This window comes from Crocodylus siamensis, chromosome 5 (genome assembly GCF_052110815.1).
Source record: "Crocodylus siamensis isolate JL-2025a chromosome 5, ASM5211081v1, whole genome shotgun sequence".
Taxonomy (NCBI): Eukaryota; Metazoa; Chordata; order Crocodylia; family Crocodylidae; genus Crocodylus; species Crocodylus siamensis.
In genome coordinates this window covers 113,846,432-113,869,894 of record NC_143399.1, presented here as the reverse complement: position 1 = coordinate 113,869,894, position 23,463 = coordinate 113,846,432, and the positions used below count along the sequence as shown (strand labels likewise).

Genomic DNA, 23,463 nt, shown 5'->3' with positions numbered 1-23,463 from the left:
TTTATTTAATCAAAAATATTCCAGCAAGATTTAATGTATTGTCTTGGCTCAGAGAAGAATAGATTTTTCAGAGTTGGAGCTTAATCAAATGAGTCAACTTTTGTCTGACCTATGACAGTATGAGTTGTATACATCAAGCCAATTGTATTATCAAGAGAGGGAAAAAACATCTTTCAAAAACCCATCGTTTTCTCTAAGTCTGTTTCATACATTCCTCTCCTGAGATCTACTGCACAGGATTATTTTTATCAGATTGAGTCATGTCTGTGTGTGTATATATACACATCATACATCCATACATTATGTATTTGTTTGCTTGTTTTTAATTACCACTATATTATAATTCCTATGAAAGGTGAAATGATTGTTCCAAATATGGTTTTTGTCATATTAGGCACAAATGCTTAAACTTCTAGATAGAATCACACTTGGAGCTTCAGGCGCTGCCAGCTGAGCCTTGTACAGCCTGACAGTGCTGGAAAAATGTAGTGCTGATCTAGAATGATTTTTCTTCCCTTTTTAAAAGATTGATGTTGTAATCATTTCAAAGTATTTTGTTGGATCACTTAAAATAATACTAAAAAGGAGTTTAAGTTCACATTCAGCAAAGCATTAATTTATGTTCAGGCTGTCTTAAGATAGGAACTGCGACTGGATGGAATGAAACAGATGTCTAGTGTAAAATCTGTGCTTAAGTTCAGAGGCAGGTCCAAGGGGAGTGTGCTGGTGTACTTCTGGTATATCCTTTTGATTTATGCTCCACTCAAAATTTAAAACCAACTGGCTAGCAGTGGTAGCAGGATTTCTACTCGGGCAGTGCTGAAGGAGTCAACTGACTTCACGGCTCATTATTGTCTACCTGAGCCCTTCTAAACTCTTCATTCCACAGTTGTTAATGACCCTCTCTTCTTTTCAATGGTCTTGAGTTCCAGCAATCAAGCTATCCTTTGTTCTGCAGTTCTGCTGTCTGATAGCTGATCCTGGAAATGAAACTTCTATTTCACAGCCCTGCAGATTGTTTTTTAACTCTTTTCAATTAAGTTATTTGTTTTTGCTTCAGGTTTCATCCTGTGGCTCTGTTAAGGATCATTCCTGTAATAATGTTTTGTTAATGTTCTGTTATAAAAGAGATGGTAGATATACTCTTTATAGACTAAGTAAATCAGATATAGAGAGAGAGCACAAACTTTCATGAGCACACTTTAACTTCATCAGCATTTAAGCCCATGCTTAATTTGAGGAATTTGAGTATTCCCTATCAGTATCAATAGATGCAAATAATAGAAGAGGACAAAAAAATTACCCAAGTTTAACCGTGGATATCTTTTTTTTTCACTCCTTCCCTCCTTCCCATTTGTATATACCGTAGGCCCTGACCAGCTTTATCTTGCTTTCTATTTTGATTTCTAGATTCCAAAACCCAGCATCAGTGCAGCTTAGTCCTAATAAATATGTTTATTTCTGCTTAGTCATTTGTGTTTTCAAAAGCCCACACTAGTCAGAAAGGAGAAGAAAGGGAAATGGCAGTGTGTCTGCAGATGTGCAGTGCTATTATTGTGAGCCAAGCAATTAGGCAAGGAGTTGTAATTACGGTGTCTGTTGAGGAAGGCTATGAAATTGGCAGCCATAGCAGAACAATGTTGTTCAAAAGGAAGAGCTGTTATAATTGCACAAGGTGCAGCAAGAATACTCAATATTCTTTTCCTCTCTGCAGTTCTGTGAAGCACGTTCCTAATGGAATGACTTAGTCTCAGAATCTTTTGCAGGATCCTAAAGTGTCTGATTTGGGTATCTGCAGCAGACATGGGATTGGTCAACCCAGGCTACATTTCTTGTTGAATGGGTAGGCTGACAAGCCAGGATCAAGTTAATATTCCAGTGGGAAGAAGAAATGAAAGGAAGAGATGAATGCTAGCAAATCCCAGTTCTGGATTTGTTTCAGTTTGACATTGTCATTCTTGTGTTCTATCCACGCTGAAACTCTGCATGTTTGTGGGAGTTGGAGCCTGCAGATTAGACAGAAAAAAAATGGGTGCTGAGGAGTTCTTAACGTAATATTGGGCTGCCAGATAGAGTAGGCATGGAACAGGACATCTTTATTTACGGCTGCGATCAACAGAAGTTTCTTACTCAGTCCTCATGCTCATCAAGCTTCTCAAAATCCGGCTTGGATGCAAAACCAGTTCAATGGAGCTTGAGTAGAAAATATCCAAAGCTTGCCTATCTTGACGCTTAAGCTGTACATGTGTTCACTGTGATGGTGGAGAATTCACATCTGAAGTTACTTCTCAAAAGCATAATTTTATTAAGAAATAAACTTTTTGCTGTTTCTGCCATAAAAATGACTTTATCTCTTGAAACAAACAGCTTTCCCCTGAATTAAGTCATATGCAGACTCATTCTCTTTCTATTTTTCTTTAATTGAACATGGGTCATTTTGCACAGCTGTGAAGCTGAATCATTATATTAGCAGAGGCATTGTTTAGGTTTTGTAATTAAAAGATCTTTTCATGATGGAACATTTTCTTCTATTCTGATAATATTCTTTGGGTTAGGGATGAGAGGATTTTCTCCTACTGGTTGAGAATCAGGCCTGATTAAATGATCACAGTATGCAGCTTTTTTATTCAACCCAAGTTTCAGAAAGCCATTAAAAACAACTGTATTTATAGAGATATAGGATTGGGAGTGATCTCAAGAGGTCATCTTGTCCATCCCTTTCCCTTAAATAAATCAAAGGTACTTACAACACCCCTGACAGATATTGTCTAGCTCCTTCTTAAAATGACAAGAATTCTACAACCTCTCGATATAACCTACTCCAATTGCTTAACTGTCCATATAGTAAGATGGTTTTTATTCCCCTATATCCTACCCAAATTCCCCTTGCTGCAAATTTAAACTGATTGCTTCATGTCCTATCCTGTGTGGAAATGGAGGGTCTGTCCTTTAGATAGCCTTTCTGTCTTTTAGAATATACTTACATTAACCCTTGGTCATCTGTTTTCTATGCTAAATAATCCAGTTTCTGCAACCCTTCCTCATTGGTTACATTTGCTAAACTTCTTATTTCTGTCATTTTCCTTTGAGTGCACTCTAATTTTTGCATCCTTTATAATAAAATGTAGTGTCCAAAACTAGACCCAGCTGAAGCTGCTTGGTGCTGAATAGAGCAGAATCATGACCTTCTGGGTCTGACCCCGGCGTTAATACAGCCCAGAATTTGTCTTTTTTCCATTGTTGACTTGCATTCAATGCAATCCCCTCTAACCCACAAAATATGTTCTGCAATACTGCTGCCAAACCAGCTAGTCTTCTTAAATTTGTGGACTTGATTTTATTTTCTTCCTAAATGTAGTACTTTGTTGTCTTTTATTGTATTTCATCTTATTAAACTTGGACCCCTTCTCCAATTTAACAAGAGCTTTTTGAATTCTAAGTTTGGCAAGTCAGCAGGACCTTTTAAATTACATCATTCTCTGTAGAGAATGGAGCTAGAAAGTTGCAGTAGGATTCAATGCTTTAGTATCTCAGATCTACCATTTCTCTAGCACTGAACACACACATTCACCTCTGCTCAGCTTGTCCAGTTCTGCCTCCCCTTTCCATCTAGTGGTTCCTGTAGATATCCATCCATACCTAATAGCTTTACACATACTATAGGGCCTTTGATGATACTACAGGATCTTGTTAAGTGTGCTCAGAAAAGTTAGGCCCCTCAGACATCTGCTTATAGTGATCTTAAATTCCCAGTCATTAAAACAATATTAAAAACATGGATTTTGCCTCTAGCCATTCCTTTAGTCGCCTCCATGTGTTCAGCTAATTCCACCTTGCTCTGTTAATGCTTAGGCCAATAAAAGAATTGAGAAGATTGCACAGCCCCTGAAAAGTAAGCTCTCCCTCGATTGACTCTGCAGCACTCATTGAAGCTGATCTGAAATTGAATGCAGCCAGTACAGCTGTGAAAGGAGGAGACAGCCAAGGAGTCAGGGGTGCTATGCAGCATGCAGAGCTGAATCTTTCAGCCTGTGGGCCTTTTGGCTGCAACTGCCATCACCAACAGTTAACGCTGCCACTGTTCAACTCCCATTGCTGCAGCTACTGAGGCCACTTCATTGGCACAGCTCGCACCCATGGCAGGGGAGGAATGTTGCCACTGAATTTAGTGTTTTCAGTTGTCTCTGGTGCCTAAAATGGACAGCAGTTGGTGATGGGGTTTGAGCAGCAGACTCATTAATTGTGGTAGCACTAACAGCTGCAGTGAGAAGTCCCTCCATTCAGATCCAGCTTGCCAAGTCATTCAAGTGAGACTCCCTGCTCTAGAATATGATTTATGCTTAGGTTCCGGGCCAAAGCTAAACCAAAAGCCCTAAATGAGAGGAAATGATATAAAGAGCAGTGCCGTCTACCCTTCATTGTGCAACTGCATTGCATTCATAGGACATATGAGAGTTCAGATTTCTCCTATCAGTTGTCACCCACAGCACAGCCTGGTATTTTGGCACAATAGTTACTGACATATTTTTTGCTACTGGGTGATATTGGCACCTTAGAGCAAAAATAGTGACACAGCTGCTAGTGCCAAAGCACAGGACTTTGTGAAATATAGCACGTGGTTACTGAAGCATTCCTGGAAGTGCATTGCATTATGTGAGTTTTTCCCAGAATCTCTGAACCCAAATTATAATTTTTTTTCCAGGATGGATGCCTCCACAGGAGAAGTATTTGCTATGTTGATTACCCTTTGCTTCCCAGTGAGTTCATGCAGATGGGAACTTGACAGCTCAGAACCAGAGAAGGGGACAGGAAATTCAGGAAGAAAGTCCTAAATAATTAATCTGTTTTGGTATAGAGTCCAAGCCCAGCCTTCACAACCTAAGTCACTAGTTGCCCCTAACTTATAGTCTCAGCCAATGCCTAGGCAATGTGCAGTGTTTAGAACAAAAAGTAGTCAACCTCTTGATGGAGTTGAGCTGACTTTGCCTGGTTAGAATGGCAGTGAATAACTGAGGTGTCTTAATTTTTCCCCTTTGTCCAGTATTACAGCAGAAATTCAGCTGTAGTCCCTCTGGACAAGAAAATTACTTTTTGCTTTGTGGGATAGCTACATATAATAACTGCAGCTCCATGACGCTTATTTGATCTGGGCAAGTCATTATTTGAGGCTACTGTAGTACAAGTAACTGGCAGCGAGCAAGGCCTTACTGGGATATATTGTAAAATTAAGGTCCCAGAACTACTGGAAGTATTTGAAAAATGAGGCGTGTTTCCCAACCGTAATGAAACAAGAGTGAGGGAAGACACTCACCAAGTAATGCAGCTGCACATAGACTCTTTATTATCCTACTGTGTTTCAGACTGCAGAGTTTCTAGGTATTATCTTTAGCTGATCTGTTAATAGTTGCCATGAGGCAGGAATTTTCAGGCACCTTGGTTTATATCCAAGGAAGCAGAAAAGCACACTGCATCCTTGCACAGTTGCAGCAGAAGTGTTAACAGTGGTATGGCAAGCCTAGATTATTCAGCATGTCCTTTATTTCCTTGGTTAATAATTACTGGGTAGTGACCCAGGCAAGAAGCCTGTTAGCTTACCATGGCAAGAAGTAGGTATTGGAAGAATGTGACTTTGAAAGGCTGAAAGGCGATGTGTCGGAAAGACATATTTGACTGGCATTTACTGTCTAGAATGCCCGCTCTTACTTGGCTGGCCTCGCTCTCCTCCTTCACTCCTCTCTGGAATGCTTCCTTCTGCTTAATTCCTACTAAAGGAAACCTCATTTTGTACCTTTTAACCTCCTCCCTCTCCCCTTGCCCCCACATCACTTGCTACTACACTTCTGCTTGCTGTCTAGAAGTCGTATGTGATTTTTTTTCCTCCTAGAATATGAGTACAAGTTCTGTTTTGCTGGTTTTTCTCCACTTCCCTTTCTGTACTGCTGTCTCCATCCACTGTTACCAGATTTGCCCACTACTTTGGGGTGTGCTGAAAGAGGAGTAAAGAAGGAAAAATATACCCAATTACCACCAGTTTGGCTATAAAAGTTATAAAAGTTATTTATTGCTAAGTAGATGAAATATATATTGACACTAGTAGTAATAGACATGCAAAGGAAAAACAAACACAAACAGTCACAGTATACCCTGGTTTCACTAAGTATTTGGGGAAACTTAGCTCAAGCTTAACTAATACAGTTCAAGTTCAGAAATCTATGCTTAGACAGAGAGAAGAGAAAAGAGAGAGGGAGCTGGGATCTCACCAGTCCAAGGCACTCGGGTTGCAAAGCTGACAAGTCAAAGTTCTCAGCACGATCCTTGAAGGGAGATGATCTGCCTCCTTAAGCCTGTCCAGAAGAAAGCGGGTAGTGTCACCACACACTGCTGCTTCTTTTACAGATTTTTATACCCTCAGTTCAGCTTCTTTCAAGCATTCTCAGTAGTGTAAATCAAATTGTCTTTTTCTATTGACAAGGGGTTATCTGATTGGAACATCTCAGGAACCTGATTGATACTCAGGAAACACATACTTAGGAGCTAGCTTGACATTCCTGTGGATAGCACATATACTTGAGGGGATATCTCCTGGTGTCTTCAGAAACCATAGCTTGCAGCATCAGGGTTTTGTATTTTTACTTGCTGTGAACAAGCCTCAGTTTAGCATGACTTTTGCAGATCTTACTGTAGTCTTTTAACAGACTTAAGGCACTTATTGGAGTGTTCATAGCCTATTGTGGAGAGGACTTCCACCAGTCGTCTCGGGAAAAGTATGACAACGCTTGTGGACAGGGCTTCAACGGGCTGGACGCTGTGATTAACCCTGTACATTGTTCAAATGTTATCCATACCCCCTCTGACTCGGTCTATTGCTTCAGCATTCCCTAACCTGGCCAGCCGAGTTTTAGCCAATTAAGTTTACGTAGGCCTCCCATAGTGGGACCGGGGAATGTACAGCCCGAGATGCCTAGTAAACTTACTTTTGCTTAGAGGTGTGTGTGTGTGGGGGGGAGGGGGAAGGAAAAGTCCTTTGTAAATCCAGATTAGAACTGGTCTGATAAATGCTGAGCTGGGTATGGGGGTTGATTAGCATTTGGAGCACAGCATCCCCATCATGCAGTGCTCCCCCTGCTTCGCTGATCCCAGAATTCACTGCAGTCTCTGCTTCAGGCTTTCTGTTCTCCAACTCTCATGTAAATGAATGGTCATCTCTTCCCATTTCAGATGCAAATGAGACCTAGGGCAGTTGTTTCACTTTTGTCACCCTTATCTGGAGGGTTTTAGGTGTGTATCTCACTGCATCTTAATCAGTTTCTGTTTCGATGGGGGGGGATTCTTTGTGAGTCAGACAGTCTGTGTCCTGTGTCAGGGTTCCCCAAGAACATGGAGCTGACAGGTAACACCACCTCAGTAGTATACAGACACCAGTCATGTAACTAGCAATTGTAATGCCCTAGGCAGAGCACTGGAGAGCAAGAAGTGCACTTTTCACCCTAGCTGCTGTTGCCATAATGCAGGGTCCTCAGGCACTGCCACTCTGGTGTCCCCTCTAGCATAGTGCCTGGGACTAATGTCCCACTCACCCCACCCTAGTTAGGCTGTTGCACTCTCACATGCTATTGGTAGTGGCATACACTACCTAGTAAACTAGTGTCATAAGGGGGTTTGTTCTGGGCGGGGGGGTTCCTCTCAGTCAGAACTCCCAGTGACATAAAAAAAGGATCCCTTTTCTGGCACAGAAACAAGTGCAGAGGCAGTAATTAATTCAGTCTGTTAATGAACTGTGTGGCACTTTTTGGGAAGGGAGACAAAACTCATTGACTGTGGTGAGGTTTGTTTTATTCGGCTGATTTTTAGCAGTGTAAACCGTTGAACTTGGCTCCAGCCAGCAAAAAGATGTATGTTCAGACCTGGCTCCTTTTCCAATAGCTTCCCAGCCTATCAAACTTACTTTTGTCTTCACTACCCCCATCACATCTCCCTGGCTTTTTATCATCATGAACTATGGTCCTCCTCCCCCGCCTCCATGGACTTCCTTTCACAGCCCTAAAGAGCCTGCTGTGATGATGCAGCAGCTCAGGAGGGATCCTGCTGGGGTCCGTGTCACTCTTCATGCAGTTTCCTACACTACCATTGGCAGTGCCTCCCTCCATCTCCAATACAAATTGCTAGTGAGAGAGAGTTCACTGTGTAGCCCAACCTACCCCTGCAACCACCACCATCATTTCTCCCTAGTTCCTTTTTGAAAGAGCTTAGGAAGAATTACTCAAGAAATCTCAGTAGCTTCAAAAGATAGCAGTCCTCTTCTATGTTGCTGCTGCACCCTGCTGTAGCATAGTGGGTAGGGCAGTTTTCACCAACCAAGCAAATGGACAGCTTTTAAAAAAAAGTAAAAGAGCTTTTAGTTTACAACCAGGTTTTCCTTTTTGTTTCCTTCCTCACAATAATCAAGATAATGCTATTGTTGCACTTTGCCAGCAACTGCCTCCTCCACCAATCTGAAAACCTGTCCCTGTAACTGATGTTTCAGGGTCACCTAGGGTCACTGCCCTCTTTGAAGCAGAAATTGGAATTTTTCTTAAACCACTATATCTGTAAGAGGCCCAAGAGGCCTGGTTCAGAAACACAGGTAGTGACAAATGACAAGCAAGCAACTTGCTTCAGATAGGCCCTCATAACCAGACCCAAGAAATGGCCTCTTGCTTCTGTTCAAGGATGCTTATAAACTAGCAAGCATGAGTAGTTTGTTTCCATCCTAGGGCATCCTTGAGAAGACTTCTCTAATCCCTAAACCTTTTTTTAGCCCACATAGTGAGCCTGAGCTATTAACTTTTGTATGGCTGCCTTGCAAAACAAAAGGCACATTATTCTGTTTCTCTGACACCTGAATAGACCCATTTTAAACCCTTTAACAAGACACTGGAAGCAGTAAATACACAAATGGCTTCTAATGGTGACCTAATACAGCAAAGAAAGAAAGCTCCACCTCCATCACTCAGTATTTGAAATTAGCTTTAATAGCTTCCAGTGCTGCCCCCCCTCCACCCTCCAAAAAAATCTTGTTGGCTCATTAGAAGCAATACGTATTTCACTGACAAAGTATTAAATATGTATAACTCCTTGCACAACTTTCAGAGTTAGCTTAGATACAGCAGTTCAACACTGCAGTGACGGGCCACATGAAAGAATTGTGACGATACATCAAATACAAGAGATTCCTCCTGAAAATACTTCACGGTATTCAGCGGATACCAAAACAAGAACCTCCCATTCATATGCTACACTCCTTCTGAACTGGTTCTGTGGCTTGGTTTTGCCACAGAGGAATTACTCGTTTGTTGAACTTGGGCTGTGTACCCAAAAAACACAAAAGTACTTTTTTGATGCACACAGTCTCTAAGGATCACATGGCATTCCCTAATGATTGCAAACCCTAGAATCCCCACCGGACAGCAGCGGTCAGTAACAGAAATTGCATTGAATGCGTTCTATTTTCCTCTATCGTTAGGGAGTCAATGTAAAGCCATAGAAGCTTTTGTTAGGGGAACATGCCATGCACTTATTCAACTATAGGTTAATATATGCTGATGGATTGCCTCCCTTACTTGAGTTAGGTTTTGAAATGAGCAACATAGGGTAGAGAAGAGGAAAAAAGAGATTTGGGCTCAGGTGAAGAGGAAAATCTTTTTTCTTCTTTTTCTAAATACTAAAATAAAGATAACAGTTAACTTTCTTTTTAACTCTCACTTAACAATGCCGGGATTGAAGCAAGTGTATTTTTTTTTAAACCAGTTGTGATCTACCTTTTGGTCCTGCTGGCTAGATGAGTGATGTGGGGCCCAACCACAGGATGGGGTTGGCTCCTACACTGGCCCTGGTCACTGCATGCCTGGATCTTGCCTCATACCACCCAGATTCGGCATGGCATGCCCAGATACCAATTCACTCCACCCTATGTGCCCAGTCTAGTGCACAGAGTGGCGGGCTTCACTACCTGACCCATAGGGTTCCCCAAGTTTCCAGACATTTGCCAGAAGGGGAGTGGCAGTTAACACTGACATTGCTCCACCACTGCCAAATTTTCAGACCAATGAAGAGCCCTTCAGACTGGTTGATGTGGCTCCACAGGCCAGATCTGGACCAAAGGCCAGGGATTGAACACTGCTGTTTTAAGCCAATGTACACATTTTCATTAATTGGTGGTGTTATAACATGGATCTTTGCTTCCCTTTTTACAGCCAGTGCTGATTTCCCATACAATGGCCAAGCTATAGGAGATGGAGTTAACAGGAACTCGGCCATTATAGGAGGTAAGGAAAAAGTAAACGTTAGTTGAGATGATTTGTGGCTTGAGTGTAGGCTGTAATGGCAGAACCATTCAAACTGCCTGGTTTACTATGGGGTCATCTACACAGGAAAGTTACACTAGCACAAAGTAAGGTATGAATTTAAACCAAGATGGATTATTTTGGTATAAGATGATTCTCCTCTGATTTTGTCATTCTGGAAGCAGTTCAGGCCAAGGCAAAGGAAAGCCTTTCTCATTCTGTAATAGAAGAGCCCACTTGGTGAGTTATGCTGGTATAACTATATTAGTACAACTGGCAACATTTCTTGTCATTTAGTCCAGTGAATTAGTGCAGACAAACTAACAGAAGCCTAATTCAGGACCCACTGAGGGAAAATCAAGCTCTCAGAATCAAAGGCTGCATGTTGGGTTCAGTGCTCTCTTTGACAAAGATCAAGTTAATCTTGCCCTGCTTTAGGGGCCACATTCTGCTTGACCACTCATGGATCCCACTTGAGTTAATAGGTTTGCTCATGGTGTCAGGTGCTAAATTAGCAGCAAAACTAGCTTTTTATAGAATCATAGAAATTTAAGGTTGGCAGGGACCTCAGGAGGTCATCTAGTCCAACCCCCAGCTCAAAGCAGGACCATTCCCAACTCCACAACTTTTGTGAGAGGCTTTTCCTTTATCAAATTGCAGAGCACACAATGTGGACCCTTATTTAGGTTTATGAGCAGGTGTCCCAGCTGCCTTCCCTGCCCTGTAATAAGGAATAGTCAGATGACCAAGTTTGTCTTTTTTTGCTCCACGAATTATCAACATGATGGGGGGAGGATGACAGAGTCCAAGTGTACCATGCAATTTTTCTGAGAAATAAAACTGTTATCTTCCACCATTTCCTAGAAATAAAAATGGTACCTTATCTTTGTAGCAAGCAGTGTTGAATTAAAGAGTATATTCTTAATAATATAACTTTGCTCAAAAAGTAATTTTTTGATTTTCTGTACCTGGATAAATATAAGAATATCTTTGGGGGTTTTAAGTGACAGCCTTGCCTTTTTCTTCATTTTTGACACTCCCCTCTCCCCCTTAGGTGTCATCGCTGTTGTGATCTTTACCATCCTTTGCACACTTGTGTTCCTGATACGCTACATGTTCCGTCACAAGGGGACCTACCACACTAACGAGGCCAAAGGGGCAGAGTCTGCTGAGAGTGCCGATGCAGCCATCATGAACAATGACCCCAACTTTACGGAGACTATTGATGAAAGCAAAAAGGAATGGCTTATCTAAAAGTGTGTGTATGGGGACGAGGGGGGTTGGCATTATGGCTGGGGGGGGATTGGGGATGACTCTTTCAGTGAGAAGAAAACACTCTACTTCGGACTCTTGAGCACATCTACAGTAAAAAGATCAGCACAACTGGAGAAGCAAGTGACAGACAAAACCGTTGAGATTGTGGGGGGGAAGAATAACACACTAGCATTTAAGAAAAATACTTTTTAATATTCATTTACAATGAATTGCCCCTTCTGTATCCAAACAACAACAACAAAGAGCAGCTTTTAGAGCCTCAGCATTGGTTAAAATTTGTCAATAATACCTGTCTTTCTGTGTGTGTTTTAGAGGTGTTCTAAATTCCCATAATGATAACAGGGCCAATTTTTTACATAACCTTATATATTTACAGATGATTGTAATTAAAAGCCCTTTAGAATGTGGATATTTTTGTCTTGAGAATGGCAGACAAGTCCAATTTTCTGTGTTCTTTTCTTTCCCACATGGTCAGTTCTAGACAGGTTGCCATAATCCGCAGGTCTTGTTCATAAAATGTTACATTTGGTGTTGTTTGAATTGGGGGGTCAAAGTGTTAAGGGGGGGGCAGGGAAAAGAGGATTGACGCTTATTAATATCTGTCAATTTTCATAATGCCACCAACCTGTGCCAACACTGTAAGAGTTCATCTTTGACACAGGCACCTAAACATGTTGATTGTGTACAGTACTTATCAGCAATGTAAAAATACTATTATTATTCTTTCTAGCAGAGAGGCTTATCACAAAGCACAGGAAGCTTATTTTGTTTTGTTGTTCAAATCTGAAGGAGGATGATACCGTTCGAGTGTGTAGACCTAGTCTGTTTTCTGTATCTTTGGCTATGACACTGCTGACCTGAGGTCACATGCCAACTTAAATTCAGCTCTACCTGTGATTATATTGGCGTATACTGTACTTAGGCATAAGCATTGTAGTAGGGAATTAGAGCCAAACTTTACTGTTTGTTTGCTTCTGTTTCTTTTTTTAATAGGCTGTCGCAGAAATTAGTACAGTTCTAGTGAATGCATTTGATCCAACAGACTTCACGTAATACTTTTTTCTGTCCTTGGCATACCAATTTGGTTTGTTCTTTAAATCTCTGGTTTAAATCCCTTTGTGAAGAAGGCCTCTGTAGCAGCATTCTCACAGGCAGTAAAGTAAAGCAACAAGAGGCTTGGACATCTCTGCTCAGAGTGCAACAGCCACATAATGTTACTATTTCATATATACAGATTGGCCTGACTAATTTCGTTCTTTGTAAGGTAATTTTAAAGATGGCAAAGGCAATATCTAGCACTTCAGGGAACACAGTCTCTCAAACCAGCTGAATTTCAGCTTGTCACTATGAAGGAGGCAGTCAGTTTGCAGTGATGGTTAGCGGTAGCCTGAATAGCTAATATCATTTTTGATGGCAATAAAATGGCTTTGGCTTCCCCACTGCAGAGGAACAGGGTTCTCCAGTAATCTGGTTTGAAAGAGATGTAGGGCCTTATGGGTAGTTGTGCAGTGGAACAGAATGTAGATATGAATGTATTGCAGGCATTTACTGTGCATTTAAACAGAACCAATGCCAAGAGTTTCTTGTGGAAAGGATTTATGCCTGTGGCATTTTTGGATTCACATAACCTTATATATTTACAGTTTTGGCATGCACAGCTTTAATCCATTCTTACAGTACCTGCTTGCAAGGAAGACTTATTTGAAATTCAAATGAACTGTAATCTCATGAACCGAGCAGTGCTGTTCTTTTAATTTCTCTCTTCCTTTTTGCTTTGTATGTTCAATTATGCTGGTTGATGCTGTAAAGTGAAAGGAGATTTAAAAAAAAAAGTTAGAGAAGAAATATTGGAGCATTTCAACTGTTCTTTGTATTTCTAAGTCTCATTGTTTCTTCCTTGTTTATAAACGCAGTTTGCCAGACAAGATGACAAAGTTGGAGAGTCTGGTTTAACAAGTTAAACCTAAAGTCCTTTGCATCAGAAACTGGGCTTGCCGAATCACTAGCGAACGTAGTATCAAACCCACTGATTTCTTCAGGGTATGGATTTGGACTCAGCATGTAAACATGGCCAGTTTTTAAAAAAATCAATGACTGTTTTCTCAGGTAACTTTACAGAGGTGAGGTTCCAGTTGGATGGGAAACTAACTTTGCTTCTCTTGTGCTTAGCACTGCTCTGCTTCTAGGATTATCATCTATCTCTCACTCTCAGCTGAGTGGAAGAGTCTTTAATCCTGTTTGAACCTAGGGGATAAAAGAAGAACCTCTTCTCTTGGAAAGCCTCAAAACAATATAATGGTACTTTGAGATTAATCTGACATGCACTACTGTCTATTTAGCCAGGTCCTCTACTGTTGCAAATCTCTACTTGACCACAACTTTTGTTTATCCCATTGAAGAAAATCACACTTTTCTTTTCCTTTTAATATTTGGTTCCAATTGGTATGTTACTCATTTTTAATAAAAAGCAGGCCTGTGACTTCAGCAGGTCAAGATAAATCAAATGAGAACATAACATCCGTGTTCTTAGGGCCTTGTTACACAGCAATTTTGGGCACCTCCTGGAGCTAACACCTGCATTGTCCCCCACATTAACACCTGAAACTAGTGTTATGCACTTGTTATGCAACTCAGAGGTATGCCACTCCAGGGCAGGTTTGTCTCTGATCCATGTTATCCAGCTCATGTTAATTTAAGGTGTAGCCAGTCTAGGCTACCTGTAATGTAAATAACCCACTGCTCAGCCACACTGTCCCCAACACCCCAGGTTCCTGCTCATTGCCCTCCCCCCCCTTCCCTGCCGCTTACTTGTGCCTACGCACACTGTCTGTCCTGGGGGAGCAGGCAATGAAGGGTTAATCTGTCCTACTGGCCACCAATGCTGCTCTTTGGGCAGGCTTAACCCAGAAATGAGCAGCAGCCTGATAGTGGCAAGGGCAAGAGGGCTGGGCAGGTAGGTTAACCCTTCCCTATCCCCTGAGACGGACAGTGTGGGCAGCCACAAGTAAGTGTGGGGGTCGGTGGGATGCGGGGGGAAGAGGGGAGCCCCAGGAAAAGGGGGCAGGGAGCAGGGGGGAAGCCCAGAACAGGAGAGGTATTCAGTCCTCCAAGCCTCTGCTGGCCTGTACAGGTGACTGCTCCAAACTCGAGCTGGCAATAACACTGATCACCATTTGTACTGCTTATCATGTAAGGTGTAACAAGGCCTTTAGATTGTGCTGTTGCTCGCAGCAACAGTGTTTGCTTTCTAACTGAATGTAGTTGTTGTGAGAGGGGGCATATTCACTACCTGAGAAACTGGGGTCCTTTTGCTTTTCCTTACCCTATGTGTCACTACAATGCAGATTTTCCAAATAAAGTGCCTCATCCCTGGCTGAGAAGGGCAAGCGGATGGCTGTCCCCCATCCACTGAAGTCTTTGGGCTGCTGGTTAAGTTAGCAACAAGCTTATCATTTATAGTGCTTGGCTCTGTGATGGTGACATCTGTCCATAAATAACTAAACTGAGACCATCAACTTCTTCCATGTGCACGCACCCATGAGCACGCACATGGAAACAACCTCTAGCTATTACTGACCTGGATAGATATAACCACTGTCTTAAATACGAATACAGTGTCTATTTCCTTAATCATCTGGTTTCCAAACTTCTGTATCTCTTCATAGGCAGTTCGTTAGAACTGTGTTCATTTTGTTTGGCCAGCTGGGAGGGTAGCTTCATGAGTGAGTGAGAGGAAGGTAGTGAAAAACTTCAATACTTTGATGACTTTTCTGACTCAAGATGAATAAAACACTCCCTTCACCCTGTCATTTAGTTACTGAAAATCACACCGAGAGTTACATTACTAACAGTGTATTTCCTGGAAGCGAGGTAGCTAAGTAGTCTGAAACAGTGGACATGATACTGCAGGCCAACACTTGTTCTGTTCTCAAACACTGAATGGCTGCCTAATTTGGAGCCCACTTGCTAAAATGCTATGGGGATTAGGCTTCCAATGGACTCCTTCAGAAGCCCAGGAATTTCAAAGCAGCAAGCTAATATGAACCTCTTGAATAAGCCTGCAAGCCCCATCTCTGTTCCAAAAGAGTTCTCCTCTCTGATTTTCAGTGCTGGCACTGGGAGACCTCTATTATGACTCCAGGTGACTGCACCTGTTCCTCTTCGTGCCAAAAATTCATACATGATTCATGAAAAAGTTCACAGATACCTGCAAGAGAGTCTGTATTGACCAACTGCACTGTTAAAATGGCACATATCATATGTGAGCTATTGGCAAAGGACTAAATACATCTTCCTATATGAGACAAACCTCAGTCACATCAGAGTGAACCCCACTGATCACAAAACTCTATTCTGGCTCTAAAATGTACTAAAATAATTAAAGAAACATAATGCATATTCTTCGAGTCATCCATTTTAATCATTTACTCAGCTTGAACGTGTGATTCTTTGCATTGCTGGCTGTTTTGGCAGAAGGGGCAGGGAGGTACCCATGATGTTTCTAAAATAGTCTGCTCCTGCTTACATGGATGTTAAGAGCAGAATTCCCATTGATTTCAGTGAGGGCAGGGTGGATTCCAAAATTGTGAGTCTTGGAATTAGTGAGGTAAATATTAGTGAGGTAAATTTCCTAGGAAATGAGCTGGGAAAGTCCAAAGAGGTTCTGGCATGGGCAGAATGGTGAAAAATCAAATTAAGAATCATAGAAAATTAGGGCTGGAGGATCTGAGGAGGTCAATACAGCCTTGGTGTAAATACAGCTTTTACTAGCAATCAACCTTCTGATTTGTTTCTTTTGTATTAATTCAAATAATCCTTATTCCATATTTAGTTGACCTTAGAAACAACCTTTACTATAAGAAATAACCTTTACAAGAATGCACAATTTAAGTCAGAACATGAGTATTCTGCCTACCACATGCATTGTAACTTTGTTTTACTGCACATATTTGTCTTTCCATGGAAGTTGCCACTTAAAAGGTAGGGCAACATTTTTTTTCCCTACAGGTAGTATGGTGCACATAAAAGGTGGCTTTTAGCAATATTTGACTAACACTGCCAAAGAGTGGGGGATGTTTATTTGTAAATTTATTGTAGTGCTAAGAGTTCATTTTAGAAGTCAGTCTATTCAGTCACTATGTTTTAATCAGAACAGCATCTCTTTTTAATGGCAGATGCATCTAATTTCCAGGCTCTCTACTGAAATATGAAGCTACTTTTCAGTCTGATAAGCAGTAGCTTTTAATATGGTTCCTCCCTCAGTTTATCCTCTATTGTGCAGCGGGCATGATGAGACTTAGGTTCTGCTTTCCAAAACACGTCACACTAAACACTGTTTATCAGATTTGGTATCCCATCCTAGAGGAAATGAAACAGAAATCTCCCCCTCTCAAAGTGACAGCATGCAAATTAGAATGAAAAAAAAATGTATGTATGCCTAATATTCTTTGTGAATGTCTCTCTTTAACAAAAGTTCTCTTAGAGACCAGACTGATGAATAAAAGAATAGAAATGTTAAATAGTTTTAATTATCCTAACAGCTGCTCACTTGTGCTTTGTCTGTTCTGATCATTATCTATACTTTTTCCTCTCCAGTAACAGGAAATCAATTTGAAAAAGACAGAAGTCTCTGCTTCATGAGAAAAGGCTCAAAATATACCCAAGCCTCTCTAAATGTTCCGGCTTGTTGTTAATAGTTGGTCTAATAAAAGAGATCACATCTACCCAGAGAACCTTGCTTGCCTATGTCCTTAGACCAGCACGACTCCAGCCAACAATCCTGCAGCCCAGAAGGTAGTTCAATGCAGAAAGAGGGATTGCCCAGCTAAAAGAAGTTGTTAGGCTATGTTCAGTTTTTCTTTCCTTTCAGCTGGCCTTTTTTGCACGTTCAGAGCTGGACCACAGCAGCATAAATCCATGTTGCTCCATTGGTTTCATGAGGGCTAAACCCATGTAGGTCAGCTGAGGATATGAGCAAAGAGTGCCTGTAGACATGCTATGGCACTGCTCCAACATGCTGTAATTACAGCGCATGGGAGCAGACTTGATTAATTACTGTACTCCTGGTAATTACCACACTCCAGCCAGCCTCCACATCTTATGTATTAGCATCCCTGCACTTCAAAATCGCAGCAGGTTTTAGTTCAAGTGCCCCCACGCAATTTTGAAGTGTAGGGACACTAATACATGAGACACTGGGACTCTTTAATTAGAGCAGCTCTTGGACCACTCTAATTAAAGTGCTCCCCCTTGCCCCCCACTGTCCCCACAGCATGTGTAAAAGTGCCCTGAGTTTTCATTTGTTCAAAATGATTTGCCCTTAGATTCACTAGGCATCTTATCTTCTGCATTATAGGATTACATGCATGTAAAAGATCCATCCCTTTGAAAAAGTGTAGTTGTGTTGCTTCTCCACAATAATTTGGCTTGGAATATGAAAACAAGTGTGTTGTTGAAGGCACAGGAGTACAACAACTGAACTTTAAGAAAAGCATGTAAAAACGAACAGGGAAACAGTGAGGCTACAAAACCCAGTGAGATCAAGGAACCTGATTATAGCTTGGTTGTTGCCAGCCTTGTGGACAATTGCTGTATCATATTTCAAAGCTTTACTCCTGTTTGGGATGTTAGTTTATGGAACACAGTTATTGTCTACATGACAAATTGTCAATGTGCTCTGACTGGTTCATCTGTTGCAGCTATATTTGTACTGTAGTAGCCCGTAAAGGAGAAAATAGACGTATGCTTTAGTAGAAGACTGTTCATCCCAGTGGGAAAGTTGTCTTACATCTGGAGCAAAGCAATAATAGCAAAGACTTCAGTTTTGTTACCAGCTTTGCTTCTGACACTGTGTAACATCAGGAAAATTTTTAGCCTCCCTCTATTTTGTTTTGTGTAGCGTTTTCACTGAGGTCACACAAAGCAAGTGAGCGAGGCAACATGCCACTAGTTTGTATGGCATGTGCATATTTGTTGAGTACACACACACAATTCCTTTTCATTTTGAAGAATGAAATGTGTGTGGGTAGAGTAAAGACAGGTGGAAAAGTACTAGACACCGATGGTTTGTGTCCGTCTTGAAATGCAGCAGAATTAGGTAGGAAAATAAAAGATATCACATTTACCCAAAAAAACTTGTCTGCTTATGCCCCATTATAGTTTTGAACTTGATTTGGATAAGTTATTACCCAAACTGCATTTTCTTGACCATCCAAAGTACAGTCTAACTCTACCTCTAATATTCTGTATGATTCTGCCCTTCGTACAAATTGCGGGGGAAACCCAGTAACTATCGACTTCCAGATACCTCGGGGTGGAAAGAAAAATGCTTGATGGATGCAACACAAACAAATCAGACCAGGCACCATGAGAGCATGGCTCTAAGAGGTTTGAGCACAGGAAATGTTTCTTTTAAATGTTATGAAGGTTTTTTTCCCCTGTAACAACTGAGAAATGTGAAGCAATTGTTCTAACAGGTGTAATATAACCAGAATGGCTACTTTGATAAAAGAGGAACAACAAAACAAAACCTGAAGCAGTTCATAGATTCAGGTGCCAAATCTGGTTCATCTTCTTTGTTCCTTCTAAGATAAGCTAGGCTACAATATTGTCTGCTTAGGCCCCTTTTGAATCTTATTGAATGGGAAAAAAACATCTAGATTAAACAACCAGGACATGAGAAAAGTGTGTATGCCTTGCTTTAGCATTAATCCATGTTGTTGTTCTAATGTATTAGGGCATAATAAATGTACAGGCGCTGTAAATTACATTTTTCAGAATTAAGTCTGCCCTTTGCACAAGCCAGAGCAGTGACATTACCATTTAAATCACTAGAAACATAGCAGAGCTATTGATTGCTGATAACATATAGTAGCCTCCGCTGTACCTGATCCTACAAAATGACTGCTGTAATGAGCTCGTATTTAATGAACGTTCCTGTCAGGCATGTTAGGGCAGGCAGCTGAAATCCCTTAAGTCTTAAGAAACAAGGACTAGGTGTTAGCTGATGTGAATTATATGAAAGGACAAATGAGAAAACACATGATTTGATTTTTGAGGCATTGCTTGGAATGCCAATAGATGAACAACCCATTCACATTCCCTCTAGTCAAAATGTTTCCCTGTGATATGTACCATAGGAAGCAGGGGTGAGCGGGGCAACCACCCCAGGCACCAAGCAAATGCGTGCCAATGGGCAACGTCCAGCCAGGGCAGGGCGTGGGACAGAGCTGAAAGCAGCTCATTTTGGGGGGCTTCAGGGATGGGGGAAGGGCAGCTCCCACTGCTGCATGCACTCCCTGGCAAGCATGGGGGGGCCATGTGCCCCCCAGGTCTGTGCACAGGGCAAGGGCAGACTACTACTTCAGGCTTTGCCCCAGACACCAAATTTAATTGCTACAGCACTGTTCGGTACAGGGGAGATGCTGGCCATAAAGTACCTGAGTACCTATACTCTGTATACATAATTACCAACAGTACAAGACTTGTAGCAGGGCTCTCACCTCATCTGTCCAATGCAAAAAGCAGAGGAGCACCGTAAGCAGGTGATGGCATATATAACATTAGCAGAGTTGCAAGTGAATGAATCTCACACGTCATAACCTATGTTATTTGGTATAGTAATGATGCCACCTGTATTGATGCTGGGGCATGGCAGGCATCTGGGTCTGTTCTAAGCCCTAGGGCCTTGGTGAGAATGGGAGTTAGGTAGGCTGTTGCTGACATTACCTCTCTGCTGTCTACATTGGACAGACAGGGCAATTGCTGTGTAAACGAATGACACTGGGTTTAGAAATACACAAAGGCCTGTGGCAGAGGACTTCAGCCTGCCTGAGCACGCCATCACTAAACTCTGGGCAGCTGTTCTTAGGCAGAAAACCTTTAAAAACAGATTTCAATGGGAAACCGCAGAACAATAAATCACCCACGGGCTGGATTGCATTAAGGATGGTTTAAACAGGGACTACAGATTCTTATCCCATTACCTGGATTAGCTTTTGTGACCCCTTTGTTCCTATGGGTTCTTTGCTTGTTTGCCTCTCCCAGCACTTCCCTCTGCCCCCCGCCTCTCCCATTTCCCTCACCCTTCTTACCTTTTGTATTTAAATCACTCTCTGCATTATATATGCTGTTCTGTGCACATCCTTTCACAGCACTGGATGAAATGAACTCCATCTCACAAAAGCGTTTGAGCTATATATAATATTTAGTTAGGGTAGTTTTGCACCTTACAGATGATCTTCTGCTTGACTTCAGAATAGCATAGTTAATGAAGTCTCTCGGCAAAGACAGAGTTTTTTAACAGTCATTCTCTGAAGGAAGAACTTAATTTTAGCTTAGTTTCACTTTCCTAAATAGGATTTTTATTAAAATCACTTAATGGAGAAATAGACCTATTATTTCTTTTAAATAATATAAATACCCCAAGAAATGTCAACACTGGTTCTCAGATGCATGTATTTCATTTGCTTCCACTTTTTCCAACATCAACAAAAATAGGATGGTAATTATCTATTCTCTGTGCCCACAGGGGACAGGACAGAGAAACTTCGATTGGATATTAGGAAAAAATTCTAACCATGAGGTTAGTTATGTACTGGAACAGATTACCTAGTGAAGTGGAAGAAGCTCCATCCTGACAATTTTTTAAGTGCAGGTTAAACAAACACTTGGCTGGGATGATTTATACAAGAATAATCCTCTCTTGAAAAGTGGGTTGGACTAAATGACTTGCTAAAATTCCTTATGCCCTCATTCTCTGATTTTTTTTAAATATCTGTTGTAAAATCATATGAGCATTGCTTATCTCATCCCCAAGGTATTTTGGCATTACACTTACACAGAAAGCCTTCCCAGTGGGAGTTAGTTCTAGCGATTTATAAACTGCTACTGCTGTAACCAGGAGAAAAGTATGATTAGGATCGTGTTTAGTTAATTTCCATTTCTATGGACCAGAATTAAGCAGGCCCAGCTAATTTTTGAGAGCCTACAATTACTCCATTGCGCACTTATGTTGTGACTGATCCACTGGAACCCAACAATAGATGCAAAATCCAACTGCTTCAAAACAGGACAAAATTAACTTGTGTGTAGGAAGCCTGATCAAGGTTGAGGCCCCTGTTATGCCGTATTTTTTTAAAACCAAACTGGAACATTGGCCTTTCACTGGCTCTCTTCAGGAGGTGTAATTTTCACTCAGTATGCTAATTAATAAGACCTTTTATTTGGAACTGATCTTCAGTTGCTCAGATTCATCAAGGTCAAATAGTTGTTGCATACAATGTCTTTGCTCTTGGAAAGCTGCTCATTGCAAAGGCAGAGCCTGGGAGATGAGATGCAGTGGTGTCTTTTCTGTGAGGATTTAGCTCATTGAGAATGCTATTACCCCATTTGAACGTTGCTAATTAAGAAATGCTAAGATGGCTGGAAAGGATTGGTACAGATATGTGCCAGTATGTAAATATCAAACTAAACTAACCTTGCTTCATTTCTTTGGGAATTAAATGGATTGCCCAAATGCTTTGGCATGTACTGCCTGAAGCTAACAATTTGCCTAATTTGGATTTGCTCCTGTGGCTCCCCTTTCTCCTCCCTCAACCCGTCCCCCACAAACACACACACACTTCCCTCGCCCCACTTAATGATTGCTCTTCTGGAAGCAGTAGATTGGGCTAAAGTGGACATATGTTTCTCAGTCTTCACGACATGGAGTTGAAGCCTTTTTTATTGTGCATACCTCCTGTCACATCTGCCTTGCATACAAAGTAATTACTATTAGTAAGAGGGTCCCCATAAATCAGTCTCACTGGCAAATTATCTTGGATCTCAGACCTTAATGCTGCTCACAAAGTGACATATCCATATTTCTCTATCTTTCTTCATCAAGATGGTGACAAATGGATTTCATTTGAATGTGGGAGGGAGGAGAAGAGTGTTTAGCAGAGATTAGGGTTGAATGAGGATTCAAATATCAGCTACAACAGATCCTGCTATTGCAGAATACTATCAAATATCATTCAGGCAGAATATTTCACTACTCTTCTTTTTCAGTCTTTCCCTGTATGCCATGTGTAAGCATTCTGCACCCAACATCAGGCAAGAGCTCAGTTAACTCAGCGTCATCTTGTTCGAGCTGTAGAAATGCATCTTATTTACTAATCTCATACCTGCTCTGACATAACTAGCAAGCAGTCTATGCCCCAAAAAGGAATAGAGCTGAGCCTTAGCAGAAAAAACTGAATCAATCCCTCCAGCTCTTCCCTCAGTATAAAGGTGAAAGTCAAGCCAAGGGTGAAGTGCCTACAAACCTGGTTTAACACCTGACATACATGTACCTCCTGGTTGGTGTAAAAATATGGCATCTTTTTACTAATCACCGTAATCCCCTGGCCTTTTTAATGAGCACAAATTCCTGCTGGGGAGAGGAAGTATAATCAGGATATTTCGGTTACCATATTTAAATACAACCCTCCCACCACCCCAACCCAAGAGTATAATGTACCTGAGATTTCTCCGTTGCAGGCATTTAGTCGACAGACTTATGGCTATGTTTGCTATGTAATGCTTGAATAAACATATAATTCATTGAAGTACGCAGGACTGATTAAAAAAATATGGTCTCTTTAAGGAGAATAAATTGTTTGTAAATTTATAAAGAGTATAATGTTAGGCCTTATTTGAAGTATGTACTGTGGTTTGGTAAAAGTACATTAAAAGAGCCTTGCCAGATAGTAAGGGTTGTTTTTTGTGCTTTTCTTATTCGTCTTGGTTTAACAAACATATATATGTATACTAAACCTGAGATTAGGAGCATAACACTCAGAGCAGAAGATATATCCTTTCAGGATCTGGGAGCTGCAGAAATAAA

At 41.2% G+C, this 23,463-nt stretch overlaps 1 protein-coding gene across 1 annotated transcript in view; it reads left to right on the top strand.

Moving 5' to 3' along the window:
- The window catches only part of CNTNAP2 (contactin associated protein 2), a 1,889,175-nt gene extending 1,865,849 nt beyond the window's left edge, over positions 1 to 23,326 (top strand). Inside the window, exons 23-24 of the mRNA XM_090049982.1 lie at positions 10,233 to 10,304; positions 11,377 to 23,326. Of these exons, the coding sequence (XP_089906108.1) occupies positions 10,233 to 10,304; positions 11,377 to 11,576 (272 nt within the window). The 3' untranslated portion in view covers positions 11,577 to 23,326. The remainder of the gene's footprint in view (positions 1 to 10,232; positions 10,305 to 11,376) is intronic.
- The last annotated feature ends 137 nt before the right edge of the window (positions 23,327 to 23,463 follow it).